Source organism: Durio zibethinus, chromosome 14 (genome assembly GCF_047325235.1).
Source record: "Durio zibethinus cultivar Kanyao isolate XHJ-2024 chromosome 14, ASM4732523v1, whole genome shotgun sequence".
Taxonomy (NCBI): domain Eukaryota; kingdom Viridiplantae; phylum Streptophyta; class Magnoliopsida; order Malvales; family Malvaceae; genus Durio; species Durio zibethinus.
The window spans coordinates 6,964,869-6,988,115 of NC_143175.1; the positions used below are offsets into that span (position 1 = coordinate 6,964,869).

The 23,247-nt window shown below is 32.0% G+C and overlaps 3 protein-coding genes across 4 annotated transcripts; 2 read left to right on the forward strand and 1 right to left on the reverse strand.

The window, feature by feature from the left end:
- Nucleotides 1–680: 680 nt before the first annotated feature.
- On the forward strand, nucleotides 681–7,037 carry LOC111294072 (ubiquitin carboxyl-terminal hydrolase 2-like). Its single transcript, XM_022887238.2, has 6 exons — nucleotides 681–926; nucleotides 1,005–1,058; nucleotides 2,518–2,564; nucleotides 5,479–5,525; nucleotides 5,605–5,707; nucleotides 5,788–7,037. The coding sequence occupies exons 2-6, from the start codon at nucleotides 1,028–1,030 to the stop codon at nucleotides 6,562–6,564; spliced, it is 1,005 nt and encodes a 334-aa protein (XP_022742973.1). The 5' UTR covers nucleotides 681–926; nucleotides 1,005–1,027; the 3' UTR covers nucleotides 6,565–7,037.
- Nucleotides 7,038–7,852: 815 nt separating this feature from the next.
- NAP57 (NAP57 homolog) lies at nucleotides 7,853–10,617 on the forward strand. The gene is made up of 2 exons (XM_022889267.2): nucleotides 7,853–9,975; nucleotides 10,188–10,617. Exon 1 carries the CDS (start codon nucleotides 8,202–8,204, stop codon nucleotides 9,924–9,926), a length of 1,725 nt encoding a protein of 574 aa, XP_022745002.2. The 5' UTR covers nucleotides 7,853–8,201; the 3' UTR covers nucleotides 9,927–9,975; nucleotides 10,188–10,617.
- A 310-nt stretch (nucleotides 10,618–10,927) lies between these two features.
- Nucleotides 10,928–16,587, reverse strand: LOC111295669 (uncharacterized). Of its 2 annotated transcripts, XM_022889266.2 has the most exons (4): nucleotides 16,116–16,587; nucleotides 15,578–15,948; nucleotides 11,668–15,482; nucleotides 10,928–11,327 (listed from the first exon to the last, which is right to left on the reverse strand). In XM_022889266.2, the coding sequence occupies exons 2-3, from the start codon at nucleotides 15,908–15,910 to the stop codon at nucleotides 11,676–11,678; spliced, it is 4,140 nt and encodes a 1,379-aa protein (XP_022745001.2). In that variant the 5' UTR covers nucleotides 15,911–15,948; nucleotides 16,116–16,587; the 3' UTR covers nucleotides 10,928–11,327; nucleotides 11,668–11,675. The 2 variants fall into 2 exon arrangements, with proteins under 2 accessions (XP_022745001.2, XP_089599505.1); XM_089743379.1 differs by having other exon boundaries at nucleotides 15,578–16,587.
- Nucleotides 16,588–23,247: the final 6,660 nt, after the last annotated feature.

A 23,247-nucleotide genomic window follows, 5' to 3' on the forward strand; every position in this document is an offset into this window, starting at 1 on the left:
TTAATAAATAGAAAAAAAAATCTTAATATTTTCTTTTCAAGTTGCAAGTACAAACATATCTAGAAATAATTTTTTTAGCTATTTTGTAATCGAATGTAAACGGTTTGATAAATAATTGTTAGATTATATGTATTAAAAAATTATTTAATAATTTTAATAATAAATAATTATATGTGCTACCATTTCAAAATATAAAAACTCATTCTAACACTAGTAAAAAATATTTTTCGAATCTTAATGATTTACTGTAATAAAATTGTTATTTTTTAAAAATTATACGAAAACTTATAAAAAAATAAATTTCAGGACAAAAATGAAAAATTTTAAATATAAAAAATAAAAATAAAGTATTATATTAATTTATTGATCCACTAAAAATTTTCAGACCGCCAAATATACACAAAAGATGTACTAATTTTTTAACTTCTAAGTTTATACACAAATTAGATAATTAATTTATTTTTGACTAAAAAAATTATTATCTTGAAATTTATTTTTTAAAACTTTTAATCAATCACTTATTTTTATATTTATCTAAATGAAAAAGATATCACCAATAAAAACTCTTTTGATTGCAACACATCGCAGCCCTAATATTATAATAATTATTAAAAATAGAAAATAATTAATCATTTTAATATACTTTAAATAAACATGATTACGACTGACATGGACAATAATCCTATTCCTGTCTTAATTTTTTTTTTTTTTTATCTTTTGTTAACTTCTAATACTTTCAATTGAGACCAACGGTTGAGATTCATTTGTTAGATCCAATCGCTGGTGGGAGTGAGAAATCACAATCCTTAAAAGCTTTCACAGCAGGAGTGGCCCCGCGAAGCTTTTTTAGCCATTAGGTTTGAGGAAGAAGAAAGACCCAAAGGCCGAGAAACACCAAACCCTTCTTTTTTGGTCAGACAGACTCGGTGAGTTTTGGTTTGGGTATTTCTTAATTCTTATGTTCTGTTGTTTTACGAATTTTAAACAATTTTCTGTTTTGGCAGGCGGCGACTGCTAATTCCTCATCATGTCTTGGTGCACAATTGAATCCGATCCCGGTATGCTTATTCTAATTCAATTTGTTTGTTTGTTTGTTAAGAATTACTCTTAATTTTTTATATGGTGATATCAAATGCTTCCTTATTCATTTAAGTGGTTGATGGGCTTTGCCTTTTCTATCGACATTTTCCTTTTCTTTCGTGGTTTTGTTTTGGGTGTTTCATCAAGGTTTTCAATTTTGCTGATTTTTCCTTTCCTTTTAACTTTTTCTGTATAATATCGTCATTAAGCTAGAGAAACAATTTAACAGGTGAGAAATGAATAAGTTAGTGGGAAATGTTGTTTCCTTGTCTGAAATTGTGGCAGAAGGAATTAGCACACTTATTGCTAGGAAAAGTGAGTACTTAATCCAAGGGGGAGGCTCTGTTTAAGATTGTTTTTTCCTATTTTGTGTATTTAGTTTCTCTTTAGTTACAGTTCTATATTCTTCTGAAGAGGGGGAATGAATTGATGTAATTCAGATATTACTTTAAATATTGTCAAAACATAACGGTGTTTTGGGTTTCATGAAAAAGCTACATGCCTTTAGTAACCTCTTCCAGTAAATGGAGTGATTCCCAATTGATAAATCAGTATTTAAAAAAAGCGCATGAAGGAAATGTGAGGGACAAGAAGTTGAAAGGAAATGTAAGGGATAGTCAGAGGGCGTTAGCTTATTAGAGCAGCAATTCATCTTATAATGACCATTGGAGGGTGATTTGGATATAAAATTTGCTAAGATTATTTTATAAGATTGCAATGAATGCCTTGGTCAGTGCCCCTCATGGGCACATTCCTTTTTTTGTTTTATATTGAAGATATTGGTCGCAATGCATCACACATGCAGATGCTTCATTGTTATCTGATTATTGTCTAGGTGTTAGATAATTGGCTCATACTGTTGTTCTATTCGTTAGTTGCATACATAGAACCTGCGTGTAATTAATAGAAGAATGCAAAATAACACACACACACACACACACCTGCAAAGGAATGTCAATGTTTATTCATGGTAGTGCTAGAGGCAGTCCCTGCTATTTAAAGATGTTATAATAAGATGAATTGGAGCCTTACTGGTTACCAATTATTAGAGATAAAGTCCTTTTTACATTTTTCTAATGCCTATAATTGATCCTTTCCTTGACGAAATTTTGTGTCCCTTCATTGGCCTTAATAAGCACTTTTTAGAAGCCTAACAAAGGCAACTTAGTTTAGATTGAGTAGTTAGGTATTTCTTTTTAATTCTGTCTTTGCTACTTGAATAATACTTCCTGCATTGGGTTGCGTTGTATTAGTCTTTTGGCATAGGATTTGTTATGTATATCTTATATTTGTTAGTTGAGATTGTACGTGTTAACATGTTGCATCAAGTGAATAATCATCTTCTAGTGCTCTTCTTGCTTACTTTAGGCTGTATTTTTTTAATGCTCTATTTTGAGATTTAAGCTTGATGAGGATGTTTTCTGCAATGTGTTGCAGGTGTTTTTACAGAACTTATACAGCAGATGCAAGTTAAAGGCGTACAAGTAACGCTTCTTGTTTATGTGTCATAACTGGTCCCTTGTGTTTGTCTTGTGGTCATCTTTGTTTATGATTTCCTCTCTTTCGGTTATTTTAGATGCATGCATGGACCGATACTATCAAAGTTCTTTTAATGAATAAATCAGTTTCTAGGTTAGTTACCTTGTGTGTTTTTTGTGTTGTGCTATTTAAACCATTTCATTGTCATTGCTGTGGACAAGGCATGCAATTGGAAGGTATGTTAATGGCTTTATGCATACTCTTGTTCCCTTAGAACTTAGTCCATTGCATGTGTGTGAAAGGTCTAGGATTCAAATAGCTGTGCAGTTGCAGTATAGTGGCCACTATTTTGCGGTAGCGCCACCACCCACCACTGTTCTTTAAAAAATATTGGGTGAGAATTTGAATCTCATTGATAACGGAGTGTCGCGGCTGCGAAAAACGATGTAGCGGTGAATAGCAGTCTTAATGGACCGTTATTGCCACTGGTCCATTTTTTTGTCGAAAACTAGAATAAAAAAAAATTGGCAGCCCCCAAAAAAACTTTAATTTGACATCAATCTCAATCCAGCCTCAAACAAACTTGAATTTAATCTCAAATCAATCATCAATCCATCACAACCAATAGTTCAACACAAGTAATTTCCTTTGTAAAAAAACTTGCAAACTTCTGTTGAATTTTAATGGGACTGATCCGATTGGTGAAGTTAGCCTCTCCATCTTACATCTATTGCTGAGTGAGGGCTCTGACTCTGACGGTGAGGGACTGGGGCTCGGCCACCAGGGTGGGCCATTGGGTGGTCACGATGAGTTTTTTTGGTTGAGAATTAGGATTTGGGATAAGAAAGAAAATCAGAGCCTAAGCAGAAGCCAGACGTATGTTTCCATGAGTGAATCGCCTAATTGGTAGGGCCGTATCTAGTGGGAGGGGGAAGCTTCTATTTTGGACTTTTGGGTTGACTTTGAGAGTTCTGACAGTGCACATTGAGAACTAATGAGAAGTAAGAGGTTGAGATGAATGAGAGTGTGAGAATGAGACTGCAGAAAATAAAAAGGAAGAGATGCCGAGAGAGGAGAGTGATTAGAGGGGAGTAAAACCAAAATTTTAGTTATGGGGTAGGGACCATGGGTTTTGTTCATGTGAAATTTTTTTTTAGGGAAAATTTTTTTTATTGGAAATTTTAAAGGTTAAATTTTATGGTAGGAAAGTTTAAAATTAAATAAATTTAAGAATTAATATGAGATAAAGAAATTTTGGAGAAATTAGATAAAAATTGAGGTGATAAATTTTTTGCATAACTTAAATGAAAATTAATTAAAGTTAAATGATTATATATTGATTTATTATTTATTATTTATTATTTATTATTTTATATTTGAATTTTATTAATGATATTTTGTTTTGGTATTTGTATTGTTAATTTCTTTAGTATTAGATTAATTTTTATTATTATTATTTTTGTGTATTTAAATAAAAATTGAAAGTTCAATCCCTTGTATAATAATTTAAAAGTAATTTATGATAACAATTTTAAATTAATTAATGTGTAAAAAGTTAAAATACTCAATAAATTACTGCATTTCAAAATCATAAAATAATAAATATTTAATAGATTATTTCATTTAAAAATCAAGTAAATAAAAGATGTGATATCATAAACTATTTTAAAAATTATAAAATAAGAGTTTTTATAATTATAATTATAATTACAATATTTTATAGTATATTGTGTGAAATTAAAAAAAATTCACGATTGCGGTAACTATGATGACCGCAATAGTCTATGTTATGTCTGCAATCGCAATAAACGTGACATGACTAAAAACGCGACTGCAACTGCAATTTAAATCCCTATGAAAGACATAAGGATTCCTATAATATAGCCGTTTAAACTTCTATTCTATCTTGTTTCTCATGGATCAGTAGAAACTAAGTAAATTACTGTTGCAAGAGATGAGAAGAAGAATTGTAGGAAGGAGGGAAGGAAAACTCAAATCACTGAATTGTAAGTTCTCCAAGAGCTCTTAATAACTGACCTCTTAATAACATTTTATGAGAAATCAACTCTAGAATCCTAGCAATACTGAGAAATATATATAGGCACCTAGTAAATTATTAACTTGTCTTGTCCTAATGGGTTAGGATTCTGACAATCATTAAATTTAGGACTGTATTAAAGTAATTTGAGCTAAGGAGTCCTTTCAAAACCCTCATAATTAAACTAAACCCTAAACAAGAAACAAAGGACCATATGACTAATGCCCCTTGCAGCAAAACAGAAAATTGCCAAATTCCTTTGGATGATAAACTGATAAATTTGTTTTAATGTCTAATTAGCCACCAAGGATGTCTTCCTTGGATTTAAAGGACTTCTTTGACAATACAGAAGCCATGATCCCAGCCTTCCTAAAAGGATGATATCTTCTAACCAATCTATTGGTCTATCATTAGTTTACATTAAAACTGCCGTGCACCTGTTTATAGGGTAATTAGGCCCTACTTAATTGGATTAGATTGTGTTGGTGTTAAATAAAATTGTAACCATTGCCATCCCTACCCACTGTCTTTGCTATTTTGTTTGTTCTTTTCCCCTATGTTTACCCGTGTAAAGCTATTGAAGTCTATCCTTGTGTCGTGGGTGCATAGGTGTGCATATTCTTTAAATATGTCTGAATGTATTGTATCTGCATTATAGTATTATTGTTTGTGTTTCTTTTACCTGTTTTATACTGTCATGATGATTTATGTCTGAATGTATTGTTTATGCGGTATACTGTTATTTTTTGTGTTTCTTTTACCTGCTTTATACTGTCATGACGACTTATTTGTGAATGTATTGTACGTGCAGTGTAGTATTATTGTTTGTGTTTTTTTTTTTTACCTGCTTTATACTGTCATGATGACTTCTGTTTTGGCAGGTAGAGGAGTTGTATTCCTTGGATCTTGATTCTCTAAACAATCTTAGGTAAGTTCTTGCTTGGTACTGGCCATTTTACATTGCCGCATTTGAATCTTGTCCTTCGTAATTTTTCTTTCCTTGCTAGGCCTGTGTATGGGTTGATTTTCCTTTTCAAATGGCGCCCAGGGGAGAAGGATGAACGTCTTGTAATTAAGGACCCAAACCCTAATTTATTCTTTGCTAGCCAGGTCTCTTTCAAATTCATAATATCTGCAGTCTGATATATTTGCAAACATCAGCTGAACTTATTGTTCCTACGTTTTCATAGGTCATCAATAATGCTTGTGCTACACAAGCAATATTGTCTATTCTCATGAACTGCCCAGATATTGATATTGGTCCAGAACTATCGAAGTTGAAAGAATTCACTAAAAACTTTCCTCCAGAACTCAAGGGTCTGGCTATAAATAACAGTGAAGCCATACGTGCAGCCCATAATAGTTTTGCGAGGCCTGAGCCTTTTGTTCTGGAGGAGCAGAAAGCTGCTGGGAAAGATGATGATGTCTACCATTTCATAAGCTACATACCGGTTGATGGGGTTCTCTATGAGCTTGATGGACTGAAGGAGGGACCCATTAGCCTTGGTCAGTGCCCTGCTGGTCCAGGTGACATGGAATGGTTGAAGATGGTACAACCAGTAATCCAAGAACGTATTGAGAGATATTCCAAAAGTGAAATACGATTCAATCTCATGGCAGTTATCAAGAACAAGAAAGAGATGTACACTGCTGAACTTAAGGAGCTCCAAAAGAAGAGGGAACGCATCTTGCAGCAGCTGGCTATCATACAGTCAGACAGACTTACAGACAAAACCAGTTTTGAAGCACTAAACAAACAACTTTCAGAAGTGAATTCGGGGATTGAGGGTGCCACCGAGAAGATTTTGATGGAGGAGGAGAAGTTCAAGAAGTGGAGAACTGAAAATATTCGTAGGAAACACAACTACATACCCTTCCTGTTCAACTTTCTTAAAATTCTCGCTGAAAAGAAGCAACTGAAACCCCTTATTGAGAAAGCTAAGCAGAAAACTATCACCCCTAGGTGAAGTGTTTCTTGTTTTGTTTCTCTTCTTTTGGTTGACTAGATGCCCAGTCGAAACTACAGGTTTAGTGCAAATCCAAGAAAAAGGAGTGAGCATAAGACCCTTTATGATCATTTCTGACTTTCTCCGTGGATTTATTTTAGTCTTTTCTTCCTTGTTTTGATGACAACATTCTGCTCAAGATAAGCAACCTTTGGGTGATCGAACATGCGTCGGAGTCAGATAGTTTGGTGCCACTTTAGCTCATGAGTAGGAGTGTTATGCATCAAACAATAGCTATTCAAGTTTCTATTGTCATTTGCACTATTTTACGGGCAGGGGCCTCATCTCAAAGGACTAGCCTATTGGGGGAGGTCAGGAGATTTAGTCTTCTATTTAAGTCCAAGCTTTGGACTCAGCACACACCAGCATCATGTGACAGCTCTTTCGATCAATGCTTGATACCCGACCCACACCATTATGTGGGGTTTGGTGTAGTGTCCTAAGCTGATACAGTAGTAATTCAGCGCAACTCTATTATCACCTGTCAGCCCAAAAAATTGGTTTGTTAGAAGATATGACCTAAAATGGTACGATGATACGGAAAAAATGATAAATAAAATGGTATGGTTTAAAATTGTAATAAAAATTATATATAAGTTTAATCAAATTAAAAAGAATTATGTTTTTATGTTGATATGAATTTTGACATGTAGTTTTTATCTAAAATATGATATGAATATATTAATTATCAAGTTATATTGACTATCTATTTAAAGTTCAATGTCACTTTAGTACACAATTCTGTGAGAAACTCAACACACATATTTAAAGTTCAATATCACTGTAGTACACAATTCTGTGAGAAACTCAACACACATATGCGCCATGTTACACTTAATTCTCTTCAATTGAATGCATATGCTGTGAAGAACATCTTTCTCATTTCAAAAATTGGTGTGGTTCAGTATGTTAGTTAATACAAGAAGATTTTTAGAGGCATGCTTTGGTCACATTCTTAATGCTTGCTCTTTAAATATAATACATCAACAGGAAGATAGATCTTTTTGTAGCTATTACCTTCCTTTTAGACCTTTCCTATAGCTTCTTTTATGGGAGAGTCTGTAAAATTATGAGAAATTCTCTTGTTTCTAGAAAGAATTCATTTAGTTTTAGAGCAATAAGCATTGATGCTTGGTTTATATATATATATATATATATATATATATATATAAAATAACAAAGCTAGATTGTCCCTAGCTCTCCCTGTTGCAAATTTGCAATGGCGACTTTGAATTTTAAACTTGGCTTTCAAAGCATTTTCCCTTTGAATGCAGAAGATGCAAAAGAAGCATTTGAAAAATACTATTGATGGACACAAGGAAATCTACTTCTCGAAGTACTCAAGTCATTTCACAGGTTGCCCAATTGTGAGGAATATTTGGATCAGTTAACACTAAACGAAGACCAATCCCCCTAATTGGATGTGTAGGACGGGACTAAAAGCCTCCATAAGCCAAGCCCAGACCAACTCGCTGAAATCTCCGGCCTCTTCTCCAAAACCCTAACCATATAAAGTTCTGCCATTTCCTTTCTTCTTCGCCTCCTCCCACTTGACACTAAACCCACTCAAAACCCCTAACCAAAAGCAAGAAGAAACCATGTCTGAGGTTGACCTCTCGCGTGCAGACAAGAAAAAACACAAGAAAAAAACCATGCCTGAGTCTGAAACCAAAGAATCCGACCAAGATTTCATGATCAAACCCCAGAGCACCACCCCTTCCATCGACACTTCCCAGTGGCCTATCCTTCTCAAAAACTACGACCGCCTTAACGTGCGAACCGGACACTACACTCCCCTTCCCTCCGGTTTCTCCCCTCTCAAGCGTCCCCTTGCTGAATACATCAGGTACGGCATTTTGAACCTCGATAAACCCTCTAATCCTTCTTCCCACGAAGTTGTTGCTTGGATTAAGCGTATTTTGCGCGTCGAAAAGACTGGTCATAGTGGAACTTTGGACCCCAAAGTCACTGGGAATCTCATTGTTTGTATTGATAGAGCCACACGGCTTGTTAAATCCCAACAGGGTGCAGGCAAAGAGTATGTCTGCGTTGCCCGTTTGCATTCCAAAGTGCCCGATGTCGCTAAGGTTGCTAGGGCCCTTGAAACTTTGACTGGAGCTGTTTTTCAGAAGCCGCCGTTGATTTCGGCTGTTAAAAGACAGCTTAGGATTAGGACTATTTACGAAAGTAAGCTTCTTGAGTATGATGCAGATAGGCATTTGGTTGTTTTCTGGATTTCTTGCGAGGCAGGTACTTATGTTAGGACTATGTGTGTTCATTTGGGATTGATTCTTGGGGTTGGTGGGCATATGCAGGAACTTAGGAGGGTTAGGTCTGGAATTTTAGGGGAGAAAGATAATATGGTGACAATGCACGATGTTATGGATGCTCAATGGGTTTATGATAATTATAGAGATGAGGCTTACTTGAGGAGGGTGATTATGCCGCTTGAAGTTCTTTTGACTAGTTATAAGAGGTTGGTTGTGAAGGATTCTGCTGTTAATGCTATTTGTTACGGGGCAAAGTTGATGATTCCAGGATTGCTGAGGTTTGAGAATGATATTGAGGTTGGAGAGGAAGTTGTGTTGATGACTACTAAAGGAGAGGCGATTGCATTGGGAATTGCAGAAATGACGACTGCAGTGATGGCTACTTGTGATCATGGTGTGGTGGCAAAGATTAAGAGGGTGGTTATGGATAGGGATACTTATCCGAGGAAGTGGGGTCTGGGGCCAACTGCATCCGCGAAGAAGAAACTGATTGCAGAAGGCAAATTGGATAAGCATGGAAAGCCAAACGACAGTACTCCTAAAGAGTGGTTGAGAAATGTTGTGTTGCCAGCTGGTGGGGATTCTACGGTTGCTAGCCTTGCAGCTTCTGCTGAACCGGCTGTGAAGAGTAGTGAGACAGTGGTGGAAAAGGAAAAGAAGAAAAAGGGCAAGGATGAGGAAGATGGGGAGGGACGCAAGCGCAAATTGGATGAAAGCAGTGATAGCCCTGTTCCAGTTGTTGTTAAGAAAGCTAAAGTTGAGGAAGCAGAAGTTGAAGTTGAAGTTGAGAAGAAAGAGAAAAAGAAAAAGAAGAAGGATAAAGAGGATGGTGATGCAGAAACTGAAGTGAAGACTGAGAAGGAGAAGAAAAAGAACAAAGATAAGGTTGAGGCTGGTTCACCAGATACAGATAAGTCTGAGAAGAAAAAGAAGAAGAAGAGCAAAGGGAGCGAGGAGGCTTCTGATGTTGTTAATGGTGCAAATGAGGCAGGGGCTGATAAAAGTGAAAAGAAGAAAAAGAAGAAAAAAAGCAAAGATGCAGTAGAGGAGTAGATGAGCGGGTTTCAGAACTTTCCTTTTAATAGGAAATCGGTTTTTCCTTGTATGTTTGGCACCTACAGTAACTTTTTAGTAGTGTTTGCAGTTTCTCAATTTAGTTTTGGCAGAAACAATTTTAACGATTTACTTTTGTGTAATGGGATGCTTTCATTATCTATGATATTTTTCTTTCATTCTCCATTATTTGTTTCATTATTTTTTGGCCCCATCATCACAATCTCATGTTAATGTTTTTTCTTCAACCATTTTCAACAGGTATGGTTGCATTCTAGTGATAACGGCAGCTTATGAAAGAACTGTGAGGAAGTTTTAAAGCAAATGCCTAGTTCAATTTACCATGACAAAGCAAATGGAAATCTTCTGTCATTTGACATTGTGGATCCAATAGAAATTCTACTTTAATAAAAACTGAATTCATATGAAATATCATCGATTCATTTGGTTTTCTTCATTTTGTTTTTATAGCGTACTCGATTTTTAAGTACAAACCAAGCAAATGAAAATGTTTCCTAGTTGGTATTCTTTTGTATCCTCCCAAAATCCTGCTGTAAGAATATTCGAAAATGAATCCAAGATTGAAATCAAAGACTTGGAAGTTGGGATTCTAGGTTCTTAGCCATTGGCTGCTATGAGTAGTTATTATCTCTCCATGTAAAAATATGTGATAGTATTTAGTTTGATTTAATTTAATGTCTCAAAGATATCAAATGAGAAAACTAAAAATCGGATCGCCATGGTTGTGACTACTGTTTCTGGATTGTGCTCACTAAACTACTAGGTTGAAGCAAATTCTCCATTTTCTTTTTCTTCCTCCATTAATGCCACACAAATGCTGGATTAGGGTACTTTGCTTGCCACTGTTTGATTAGCTTTACAAAAGAATTGAAGCATAGGTATGCAGAACAAGGCTCACCTTTTTCTTTCCTGCAGATTTCACGCAATTCGTTTCCTAGCAACCACTGAAATAAGCATGTAAGCAGAGATTCTGGGACTACTAGGAAGAAGTTTTCATGTACTTGTTCAATTAATAATAGTTCTCTACTTGGGTTTCAGTTTGATTTTGGCTTTTCCTTTCATATGAATGGTGTATATTCATACCAATTCATACTAATGTCTTTGCTGTGGAGCAATGCTAAGAATACAGGATCTAACTCTTTTCTAGTTTTCCCAACATATGCATGCTTAAAATATGCTTTGAGGTTTTAGAAAAATCTTGCAACTTACAACCTTCACAAAATTACAACTTTCAGCCTTTACATTGCTATCTCCTTAATGGACAATAAACAACGATCATTCCAATTTCCATTGTTTTTCTGCTGTGATGCATCTCCCTAACAAATTGATTTCAGGGCCATTCCAATTGACCATATGAAATAGCCATTCTTTTGGCCAAACCTGCAAAGAAAAGAAATTATCACGATGAAGCAAATTTTCAGTCGAAGAAAGGACATTAGCAGGGTGCTTTTTTTTCCATATCAATGACATATCCTATGAATGCTCTACTAAGTGAGATTTTAAGAAAAAGGATCTGGTATATATGCTTCGTCTAGAATTTCATGACTAAATAATTGATTTAAACAAAATCAGGTGTAGAAATGGTTGGCTTGTCTGTATACTTAGTTCTTTTGAGGTCCTTTTATTCGAAATGATTAGCTTCTTTTACTCTACAGGTTCCCTATTGTTAACGTCATCCTTCTCAGAAATGATGAACAAGTGTTGGGGTCCGTGTTCTTACCTTGTAGACTAATAGCATGTTGATTGGCTTTTGCTGGAGAAGCTGCTGCATAAGGGTTTTTGATGGCTCCAACTTGTAGTAGGAATGACCGTTTCAAAAGCTTCTACAAGCAGCTCTACTCTCCTTTTCCTTTCTGGAGTTAGTCTGGCAACCACTTGTTGAAGTGCATAATCTAACATCCATTCTTCAGAATTTTTTCTGTCTTCCATGTTTTGATGCCTTAGGAGAACTTTCTCGGTTTCGGGAGCTGGATCTAAGGGCAGGTATCGAGGGCCCCGTGGGTTAAATTCTCTGACCTTTTCCAATGCCTTGACAAATCTCCTAAGCAGGATTAATTTTTTCAGATTGCTCCAATTTCTTTGCACTCTCTTCTTCGATTTATTTCCCTCCTCTCTTTCTCTTTTTACTTCTTTTTGGACGCTTACATTTTCATAATTCAGTATTTTCTCTTTGGAATTCATGGTTGAACAAAGTTCTGCTCTTATGTCTTTTGCTTCTTCGGAATTCTCTTTAGCAGTATCAGTAGAACTTGAGGTGAATTTTACCTCTTCTTCACCATGTTTCTTTTCTGGGAGTTCTTGATCCGGAATTACATCACCAGTAACTGATTGATTGTCTGATGTGTCATCTCGACTTTCTGGAAGAGGTATTTCATCTATTGCTTCTTCTACCATCTTTATAATCTCATTGTTGTGCCGTTCAGTATTTTGGCTGCCTGTTGTGTGATTCTCCATCATATCCTGGCCCGCTGCAAAATAATCTTGGCAATCAGCATTATTCTCTCTGGAATGTTTGCTGGCATCGTCGTCTGCTACATTCTGAAGCCGTTGAAATCCATTTTCTGTGGCAGTACCTGACACCATGTGCTTATATATTAAGTACCAAAGCCTCATGTATTTTTGTCTTTCCAAGTTGGAAATATCAGCAGAAAAATTGGACACAGATTGTTCTAGTGGACCGACTTCTTTTGGGCATTCAGGTTTACCAGGGTGCTGGTCAGCTGAATTGATCAGGTCATAGGACTCCAAATCCATCTTTATATTTAATTCAGAACGCTCATTGCAGATATCTGAATTGAGAATTGAAATTTCTTCCTTTGAGATGTTTTGCATAACTTCTTCATTTACTGGAAAGAATTTCTCATCAGAGGTCCTTACTGCACCCTCATTTAAGGACTTGTCAGATAGTCTGGATTCTTCAAGTTCTGATAATGAGAGATCAACCAACTTCGGGTGAACATCGATGACAGACAAAACTTCCTTTCCATTGTTGTCATCGATTGCACCAGTATCTTCTTTCTTGAAGTCTGTACCACTCATTTCAGACCCTGCTGTAGACAATGGTTGTTCTGTGCAGCCACAGAGCAGACTTGTTTCTTGGGGCTCAGGAGATGCTTTTTGGATTTGCTGGTATGCTGTATGGGATTCACTGGCTTGGTCTTGATCATCTCTGGAACTCATTTGAGTGTGCGATGCTTTGCCTGGCAATATTTCAGAACCATTTTCATTTTTTGTGCTGTCACCATTGTGATCCAAGGACTCACTGTAGGCTTTAACAGAAGTTGTAGGTGAAGAAGCTGCTGCATTGGACCTCATATCATCCCTATTTTCAGGTAGTGGGATGACTGTTTCAAAAGCTTGAACCAACAAAGCTACTTTTCTTTTTTGAGATGGAGCCAATGTGGAAATAACTTGGCGAAGTACATGATCAAGCATCCATTCCTCAGCCTTTTTTCTCCCTTCCATATTTTGATGCCTCAATTGAATCTTTTCTGCTTCTGGGTCTTTGTCTACAGGTAGATTACCGATTGTTCTTGGCTTTAAGTTCCTCACCTTTTGTAATGACTTGACAAATCTGTTGAGGATCATTATTTTTTTCAGATTGCTCCAGCTGTTTGGCATTTGCTTGTCAGACCTTTTTCCTTCCATTTGGGCTACTTTCTCTTCTTCGGATGCAATTTTGTTTTCAGTTTGAAGCTGCATTTCTTCTTGATCTTGTACCACACAGTCTTCAATGCAATTGAAGGAAGTTGAGATGCTCACTTCTTTGCCTTCATCCTGCTTCCTTAACAAGAATTCCTGGTTTGAAGTTATCTCACCAGCAATTGATTGATCATCTGATGAGTGGTCTGGAATTTCAGAGAGTATCTTGTCAAATGCTTGCTGTACCAGCTTAATGGCATCACTTTGACTAAACTCAAGTTGCCGGCTGCTTGCTTCGTGATCTTCTATGCTCATAGCCTGATCTGTCCATGAAATTTCCTGACGAGAGTCATTTTTTTCACGTGCATTATGCAGATTTTCTACTTGTTCTTCTGAATTCACTCCAGGAATAGGTTTTTGAGTTTCAGGTTCAGTAACAAGGCCCGTAACCATATGTTGATATATCAATTTCCAAAATATGAAATTCTTTTGATTTTCCGTCTCTGCTTTGCGTGCTGCATCAGCACTACTAGCAGCCATAGAATCTGCAGTTTGAAGGATCCCATGATCTAGATTAGAATCTTCATTCTTCTCTCCAATAGCTGAAGTTGGTTCTTCATTAACACCTCTGTGAGCTTCTTCATCCACTGGAACCCTTTCATTAAAGGAGCTTTTAGTTTTGTCAGGCTTCCAGGACAGTTTGTCAAACTGTCTTGGTTCTCCAAACTCCTGTGAACTAACATCTCCACACTTGGAATGGCCAACAATGTGAATGGACTTTTGATCTCCATTATGAGGGTTGATTTTTACAATTTCTTCTATGTTGATCTTGGTGCCGGCGGTATCAGAAGTTGCTTTATGCTGTTCTGCTCCAATCCCATTGCAATCCACACTTCTGTCCTTGAATAATTGAAATGTCCCTGGAATCTGCTCTTCTTCTCTAAGCGGGTTATTGCTATGGTGCAGATTCTCTTCATGACTAGGATTTGGATATGATGATTCACTGGGCGCCTTCTCGGCCAAATTTACAGAATCACTGCCCTCATTTACTGAGACTGAAGGGATCTTTCTGAAATCCATAGTTTGTTGAACTGCAAATCCAAAATCTCCATTAGAGACTCTTTTCTCTGTTTGGTGTCCTTTCTTTCTATTACCAGAATGCTTTGCTTTACCAGAGGATTGACAGTCTGGTTTCAAGCTCTTCTGGCTCTTTGCCACTCGCCGCCTCATCGATACAAACCTCTTCAATGGAAGTTTATTACCATGGTGATGGCCATGAAGAGAGCAATAACTATATCGGCAGACATTCGAGATTGCAGTTCCATCAGATTCACTTCCTCCTGGTTTAATCTCTACATGGTCTGGAAATTTGGAATCTTTGAGAGTCGAGGAACAGGTAGCTCTCTCTATGCTTGAGTCTGAAATGGAAGAAATTTCAGAGCATTTCTTTGTCCTCATCGATTTCAAACTTGCCATTTTAGTTAAGATCCTCGTAGGTCCCAATATAGATGTTCTTAGAACTCTAGTGGATTTGTCACCAGGATAAGCTAACTTTTGTTTCTCATTTGTTGAAATTTTCTTATCCTGCTCACTGCTATCAAAACTAGATTCAGAATGACGTGGGCTTGCCTGTAACTGCTCCTTCTTCGTATCAGAAGAACTCGTTGCCTTCAAGTAATGAGGTGACGAATCTACCTCGCTGGATGGAATGATAGAATACTGATCATCTATGGAAATTACCTCTCTCCTAGATGGTTTCTTCAGTTTCTTCTTCAAGTCAGTTCCTCCAGAAGATTTCTTCAGCTGGGGCCTTCTGAATTTCATGCTGGACTTTCTTGTTACACTTCTTAGAAGCTTAAAACTAGATTGCGTTTTCAATGTTACCGGTAATACCTGTTCACAGGAAACAATATTTGGTTTTCGAACAATTTGAATTTTCACTACAATTAACGGTATTAAAACTTTGTTCTGGAAATTCTGGTACTTGCCTGAAAATTCTCCTCCTTTGCATCAGAAGAGCTTGTGGCGTTTATAAGATTTGGTGATGAATCAGACATGTCGAATGCAGTAGAGTGTTCCGAGCTCGCTGCATATCGTGATAACTTGGCACGAAATTGATTGGATGAAGACCTTCCCTTTCTTGTTGATGGCAGCCTTGAGACCTTGATTGATCTCAACTTCTTCATTTTCTTCTGTGCTTCTGTTCTTTCTCTGTTTCTGCCACCCTGATTTTCAAAAGATGATTCGATCGTAGTTGACATCGTTTCTGGTCCCATGAAATAATCAGAATCTGCTTCAACTTCAAGCTTGTCAGCAATCATTCTTGGATTTGATTTTCCAGACTGGAAAAACAAGAGGCCTGAATTTGGTTGAATAAAAACTAATGCTTTCAAGGAAGATTCTTGTTTTTGGACAAGTAGCTGAATACTTATTACCTGATTTCCAAGTATTTTAATAATTTCTTCCCAACCCAATTTGAATGTAGCTGGGAGACTTGTAAAATTGGAGGAAGTCTAGATGCCTTACCTGTACAAGGGGGAAACAGCTATTGACTTGGTCTTTGTTGAATTAGACTCAAATCTTTTTCCATGCCTTTGGTTTGTGGACCTCAATTCATACTTTTGTTAAGCACTTTTATTCACTTATACCCATGGCAATGACATGTAAACATAAATGAAAACTCCATAGTTGATTATAATTAATAAGTGGCAATGCTCTAAGAAGGAAAGTTATTAAATATGATGAAAAAATCTATAAACCATGTGCACCCAAGCTTGCTTTTTCCATAATTTCTAGCATATGTTGCCCAGTTGGCTCAGCTTGTTTGTTGGGTATTGATGCTTCATAATTGATATGCCTATGTTTAAGTTTTTATTTTACCTTTCCGGTAGTAAAATTAATCTAATGATCAATAACACATGATATTATGAATCTCAATTCTTAAACTATTATTTTTCTACCAAATACATTATGAAAAAAACCCAAGTCTTGTTTGAATGTTTTATTCATTTGTTGCAATGAATGTAATTTTGTAAATAGAATTAATTTTCCATTTATGACAAAAATAACAGGAAATTAGACGGCCGACACTTGAGATTTGGATCATAGAAAATAAAATAAATAAATAAATAAATTAGTTTGAGTTGGAAAGCCGCAACTGAAAATGAAGAAAAAAGACATTAAAAAAACCGTGTGGGCTCACTAAAACTTTGATGGATGCTGAACACTCCATCATGATTGCCGAGGGCCTTTGATCAACAAAAGGAGACTTTGTTAAAAGTTTGTCACGTGCCCAAAGTCCTTAGACCACGACATGTGATTATCAAAGTGCTACCAGCTTTAACCTGAATTTTAATTTAATTTATTAAAATTATTTTTTAAAAATAATATTTAATAATTTATAAATTTTTTTATCTCAAGATATAATTTTTTTTAAACTCAAAACTTAATTCAATTGATTTATATAATAACTTTTATCAAATAATTTTAAATTTTAATACTTATAATTTTCTATCTCTAAACTACCACTTCTTAGATAAAAAATTGGTAAGCTCTCTTCCTTCTTCTATCTAGATGTGTAATTTTTGGATTTATAGGTTAAATATTACTTTAATTATTGCACTTTCATCAATATTATAATTTGACTCACCCTTTTTTTTTTTTTTATAAAATCATTGAACTACTTTAATTAAAGGGTTTGTAAGATAAAAAGGAAAATTCAATATAAAAATAAAATCAGCATCAATGCAATATATTAGTTTACAATAATAAAATTCAACATTCTTTTATAATAATAATAATAGTAATAATATTCAATATTGAATGGCAATTTTTATATTTACTAGTATGATAACCCGCTTGTTACCGCAAGTAAAAATATTTTTTTTATTTTGTTGGCTTTATTTATCGATTTTTTTATCATAAAATTTATCTAATTAAAAAAAATATAAAATGTCAAAAAAGCCAAATGAAAATAGCACATGAATATTTCAATTGGCTTTTTTCAATAAATTTTACTTAATTAAAAAATAAAAATTTTAAAAAAATAAAAAGGGCAAAAACAAAAATCAAAAAATAAAAAAAAAAGTCTTAGAAGTTGTTAATGTAACACTTTTATTGAGCTTAAAATATTAATTTTTTAAAATTAAAGTATTAAATAATAATTTTATTAATATAATATATAAAGTTAAATTAATAATAAATCATATAATTTTATATAAGGATAATTACGGATTAAATTTGAATAAGTTTTTAGATAATGTATAGCATTATAAATTTTAAAAATTCGGTCTGAATCAAACTAACCTTTTATATGATCCAATTTAAATCTAATTCTCCCAATTTGGTTCACTTCATCTATTTTTTAAATTAAAATTAAATTTTTTTATTTTTATATATTATTTTAATATAATTTTTAATAAATTTAAATAAATTTAGATATAAAATAATAATTTTATTTTATAAAAAATTTAAAAATATATAAAAATTAGTAACAATATATAATTAAATTCGTTTTGATTTTTTACTTTTTGATTCAAATTTAAATTAAAATTTAGTATATATAAATCTAATATCTAAGCTTAATTCAAAACGAATAAGAAAAAAAATTGATCTAAATTGAATGTTATGATTTCTAATCACTTTTGGTTTACTGATTTTTTCTCATCCCTACTTTTATTTATACCTCATAATAGGTTGGGATATAACACCCTAAACACACTTTCATCTTGATCTCGTTTTCAAAATAAAAAAAAATTGACCAATCCTACCTCGATCTCTTTTTAAAAATAATTGTCCCTTATCGAATTAGGATGGACTAGAATCCATTATATACAAATTATTTTAATATTTCTATCTATTAACACATTTTGTTACATGAAGAAATAAAATCTTTACAAGTATTTTTTTTATAATCTAGATGATATCTTTAAAAACACAAGACATACCATCGATATCAAGTAAGTATAAAAATAAAATTAAAACGATATCTTTATTAAATTTTTTAAAAAGTAAAAAAAAAAGATTAAAAAATAAAAAAAATGTATAAGTAGGTTCTCACATAAAAAATAAAATCATTTAAAAATATTTTTTATAATTTTAAAAAAATATTATTACATATTTACTTATAAAAGGAAAAACTTAAAAAGGATAAAAAAGAAAGCAAAAAAATTGGTATAAGTGGGTTTCACATGTAACAAATAAAATCTTTAAAAATATATATTTTTAATAATTTTTAAAAAGTTTATTAAATGTTTTTTTTTTTAAATTGGAAAAAAGTTTAAAGGACAAAAAAGAAAAAAAAAAGAGATATAAATGAATCCCGCACATAAAAATAAAATCTTTAAGAAAATAAATATTTAAAAGAAAAAGTAAAAAAAAAACAAAAAATAAATAAAAAGCAAAAAAAAAAAAAAGAGAGAAAATGGGATGAGGTTCACATGGCACATTGTAGGAGGAGTACTGTGTTTTGTACATTGGTAAATTTAATTGTATGGACTAGCATAATACCGTTGCGTTACTGCAAGTCAAAATTTTTTTGTTTTGTTATAATTATTTATTGATTTTTTATCGTAAAATTTACCTAATTAAAATAAAACAAGAGAAAAATGTCAAAAAAGCCAAATAAGAATGACACATGGATATTTCAATCAACCTTTTTTTTTTTTACAAATTTTATCTAATTAAAAAATTAAAAATAAAAAAATCAAATAAGTGAAAAGGGTAAACACAAAAAATATAAAAAAATAGCTTATAGAGGGTGTCAATGTGACACTTTTATTGAGTTTAAAATATTAATTTTTTAAATTAAAATATCAAATAATAATTTTATTAATATAATATAATATAAAATTAATAATAAAACATAGACTTTTATATATGGATAATTATATATAAAATTTGTTTAGTTTTTTGATAATTTATAGTATTATGAATTTTAAAAATCCAATTTGAATTTGAACTGACATTTCATATGATTTAATCCAAAACGAATTTTATCAGTTTAGTTTGTTTCATTGATTTTTTAAATTTAATTTTTTTTTATTTTGTATATATTATTTTAATATAATTTTTGATATATTTAAATAGATTTAGATATAAAATAATGATTTTATTTTATAAAAAATTTAATAAAAATTTATAATTCAATTCATTTTGATTTTTTACTTTTGATCCAAAATTCGATTAAAATATAATATATACATTCAATATTCGAACTTAATTCAAAATAAATAAGAAAAAAACTTATTTGAGCCAAACATTAAGATTTCAAATCACTTTGGATTTACTCAAATTTTTTCTCACCTTTATTTTTATATATACTTTGGAATGGATTGAGATAAAATACTATAAACACACATTCATCCTAATCTCATTTTTTTTTAAACCTAAACTAATCCTAACTTAATCTCTATTTTAGAAAAATTGCCCCCTATTTGAATTAGGATGGATCAAATCCATTGTACTCAAATTATTTTAACATTTTTATCAATTGACAATTTTGTTACGTAAAACAAATTTTTAAAAATATATATTTTATAATTTGAAAAAAAATTCATTATATGTTTCAAAAGAAAAAGATAAAAAGACAAAGGAAAAACATAAAAAAACATAAAAATTTCACATGGCAGCCCAAAGATAATGTATTGTTGATAGTACATTAACAAAATTTATATTTTAGATTAAATAGAAAATAAAATATATATTTTTATAAATACTATGGAGTGGCTTAGGACAAAACACTATAAATCCACTTTTAACTAGTTTTTGCATTTTTTATAAGAAACAAATCTGACTTGATTTATTAATATAATACACATATATATAAATTAAATTAATAAAAAAATATGTTTATTTATATATACCATGAAATGAGTTGAAATAAAATACCTTAAACATGCTTTCGCCTAATATCATATTTTATAAAAAAACTTGATCTATCCCAACTTGATCTCGATTTATAAAACACCGTCCCTTATTGAATCGAGATAGATTAAAATATGTCAGATATGTATTGTTTCGGCATCTAAATCAATCAACATATTTTGTTATAAAATTTACCTAATTAAAAGTACAAGAAGCTGAAAGAGTAAAAAGACAAATGAAGTATTACGTAGACATTTTTATTGTCCTATTTTTCAAAAAACAATTAATTTAATAAAAATGCACAAAAAATAAAGGAAAAAATGAAAAAAAAGAAAGGAGTTTATGGGGTATTATATGAATATCTCAATTGAGTTTAAAATATTAATATTTTAAATAAGATATTAAATAATAATTTGATTAATTAAAAATTAAAAAAATAAAAATAGGGTATCAAGTGTGCACATTTATTTCTTTTTTTCTTTAAAAATTGATCTTATTTTAAACAAGAAGAAAAAAAATTATGAAAAAAACTGAGTTACCATACAATATTTGCAATGATAAATTCTTCTTGAAAATTTATGTCATGGATTTTAAAAAATAAAAAAACCAACCAATAGAAAAAAATCAAATCCAAGTTTGACATCAATACATTCACTAATATTTTTTTCTTTAAAAAGTATAAAATTTTAAAAAATAAAAAAAATATATTTTAAGTAATCACATCAAATAGACTGCATTTTAAAGAAAATTTAAAATATCTTTCAAAATATTGAATTTTTGTAAAAGGAAAATAAATATTAAATAGAAAAAATGCAAAAAAAGAAGCAAATAACTTAACACATGATATATTCTTAATATCAAATGAATTTAAAAGAATAAAATATAAAAATTATTTATTAAACATATAAAAAGAAAAAAAAAACATGTGATAATACATTGGTATCAAATGGATCTAAAAATAAACTCTAAAAGAAATCCTTATTAAATATTTTTTTAAAATGAAAAAAATAAAAAATGTTAAAAAAAGTAAAAAAAAATTGTATAAGTAGGTCCTCGCATAAATAATAGAATCTTTTTTAAAAAATATTTTTTATAATTTTAAAAAATATTAGTACATATTTATTGAAAAAAAAGCAAAAAAACGTAAGAAAAGAAAGTAAAGAAAATTTTGGTACAAGGGGGTGACTGTTACACATAAAAAATAAAACCTTTTAAAATATATATTTTAATAATTATTTAAAAATATTTATTAAGTATTTTTTAAAATATTAGAAAAACATTAAAAAAGATAAAAAATTTTTTTGACATAAACAAGTTACACACATAAAAATAAAATCTTTAAAATATATATTTATAATTTTAAAAAACTTTTATTGAAATTTTAAAAAATAATGAAAAAACATAAAAATAAAATAATGTACCACGTGGCACATTGTAGGAGGAGCATTAAGCCACCTACATAAGCAAATTTAATTGTATGCGTTCCAACAATAACTTGCTTTATACGATAATGCAACTTTACCTTATAATTTTATTATAAAATTTTATTAAAAATTATAAACTAATATTTATTAAACCTATGTATAATTTATTAAGATACTGTTCATCTTCTACCTCTAGCCTGGTCGTCCGACCCGATTAAAGGAAATCTGACCCGATTTGGATTTGTTCGGGTTTGCTTAAATTTTGTATGGATTTGTATAATTTTTAATGCCATTAAACCCTCTGCTTCAATTAATACATGTGTGTATAAAATTATTTTTTAAATTACATCAAAACAACGAAAATCAAGATGACTTAAGCCAAAACATTTTGGATTTCATCCTCCTTTGTAGACCTGTTTACAATTTCTTAATTTTCTTCTTCGATTTGCATTTTAAAATAAATTTTAATCAGATCTAACACATCTGAATCTCGATTAAGACAAATTAGTATTACCACTATCATTGTTTTTTGGGTCATCTCTATTTTCAACTAAATACAAAATTCTAAAGTATTTAAAAAAAAAATTTTCCTTTCTATATGAGTTAAGGGAAAATCAGTATATAACTTAAAATTTCGAATGAATAATAAATATCCTTGGTAGATAAAACAAGATAAATCATAGAAAACAAATTATAAGTATGATTATATTAATTTGATTCAGATTTCAGAGGTTGTGTTGTGGGTCAGAGAGGAACAGCAGAAAGAAAAAGAAAGTCCTTCCCATTTCAGATTTTTTAAGCCTCTGAGAGAGCATCAGAGAAAAATAGTATCAGACGTTTTTCTCTTTCTTTCTATCTGCTTTGCTTGAATTATTGGGTATGGGTCTTTGGGAGTTATGAGGGCTGGCTCTGCATGATTCTCATTTTTCAAAGCCTAATTTCAACAACGAAATTTCCCGGGGCTGAGGGGCTTCTCATCTTACGCGAAGACACCTCATCTCCCTCGAAACCAAAATTTCACAAACACAATTAGTGGTCCTTCCTCGCAAGAAAAAGCAAGAAAAGCAGTGCCGTTTACGCAAAGCAAACGTCGCTAAGATCCCTAACCCTTATCCAAGTTTCCTTCCTCAATTCTAATAGATTTGTAGCTTTTACATTCTATGGATAGAAAGTTTAACGACACTTTAAATCTTATCTTACTTTAGAAGCAGTCTTTTTAGTTCGCCGATCCTGACCGTATTCTTTCATATTTATACAACGTTGACTATCCAAAAGTTTCGGTCATATATCTTTATCTTTTCACAGATCTTTACGTTTGCCCATAATTTCGCTTTGCCGTTATATTTAGCCAATGCTTCAGTATATTTCTT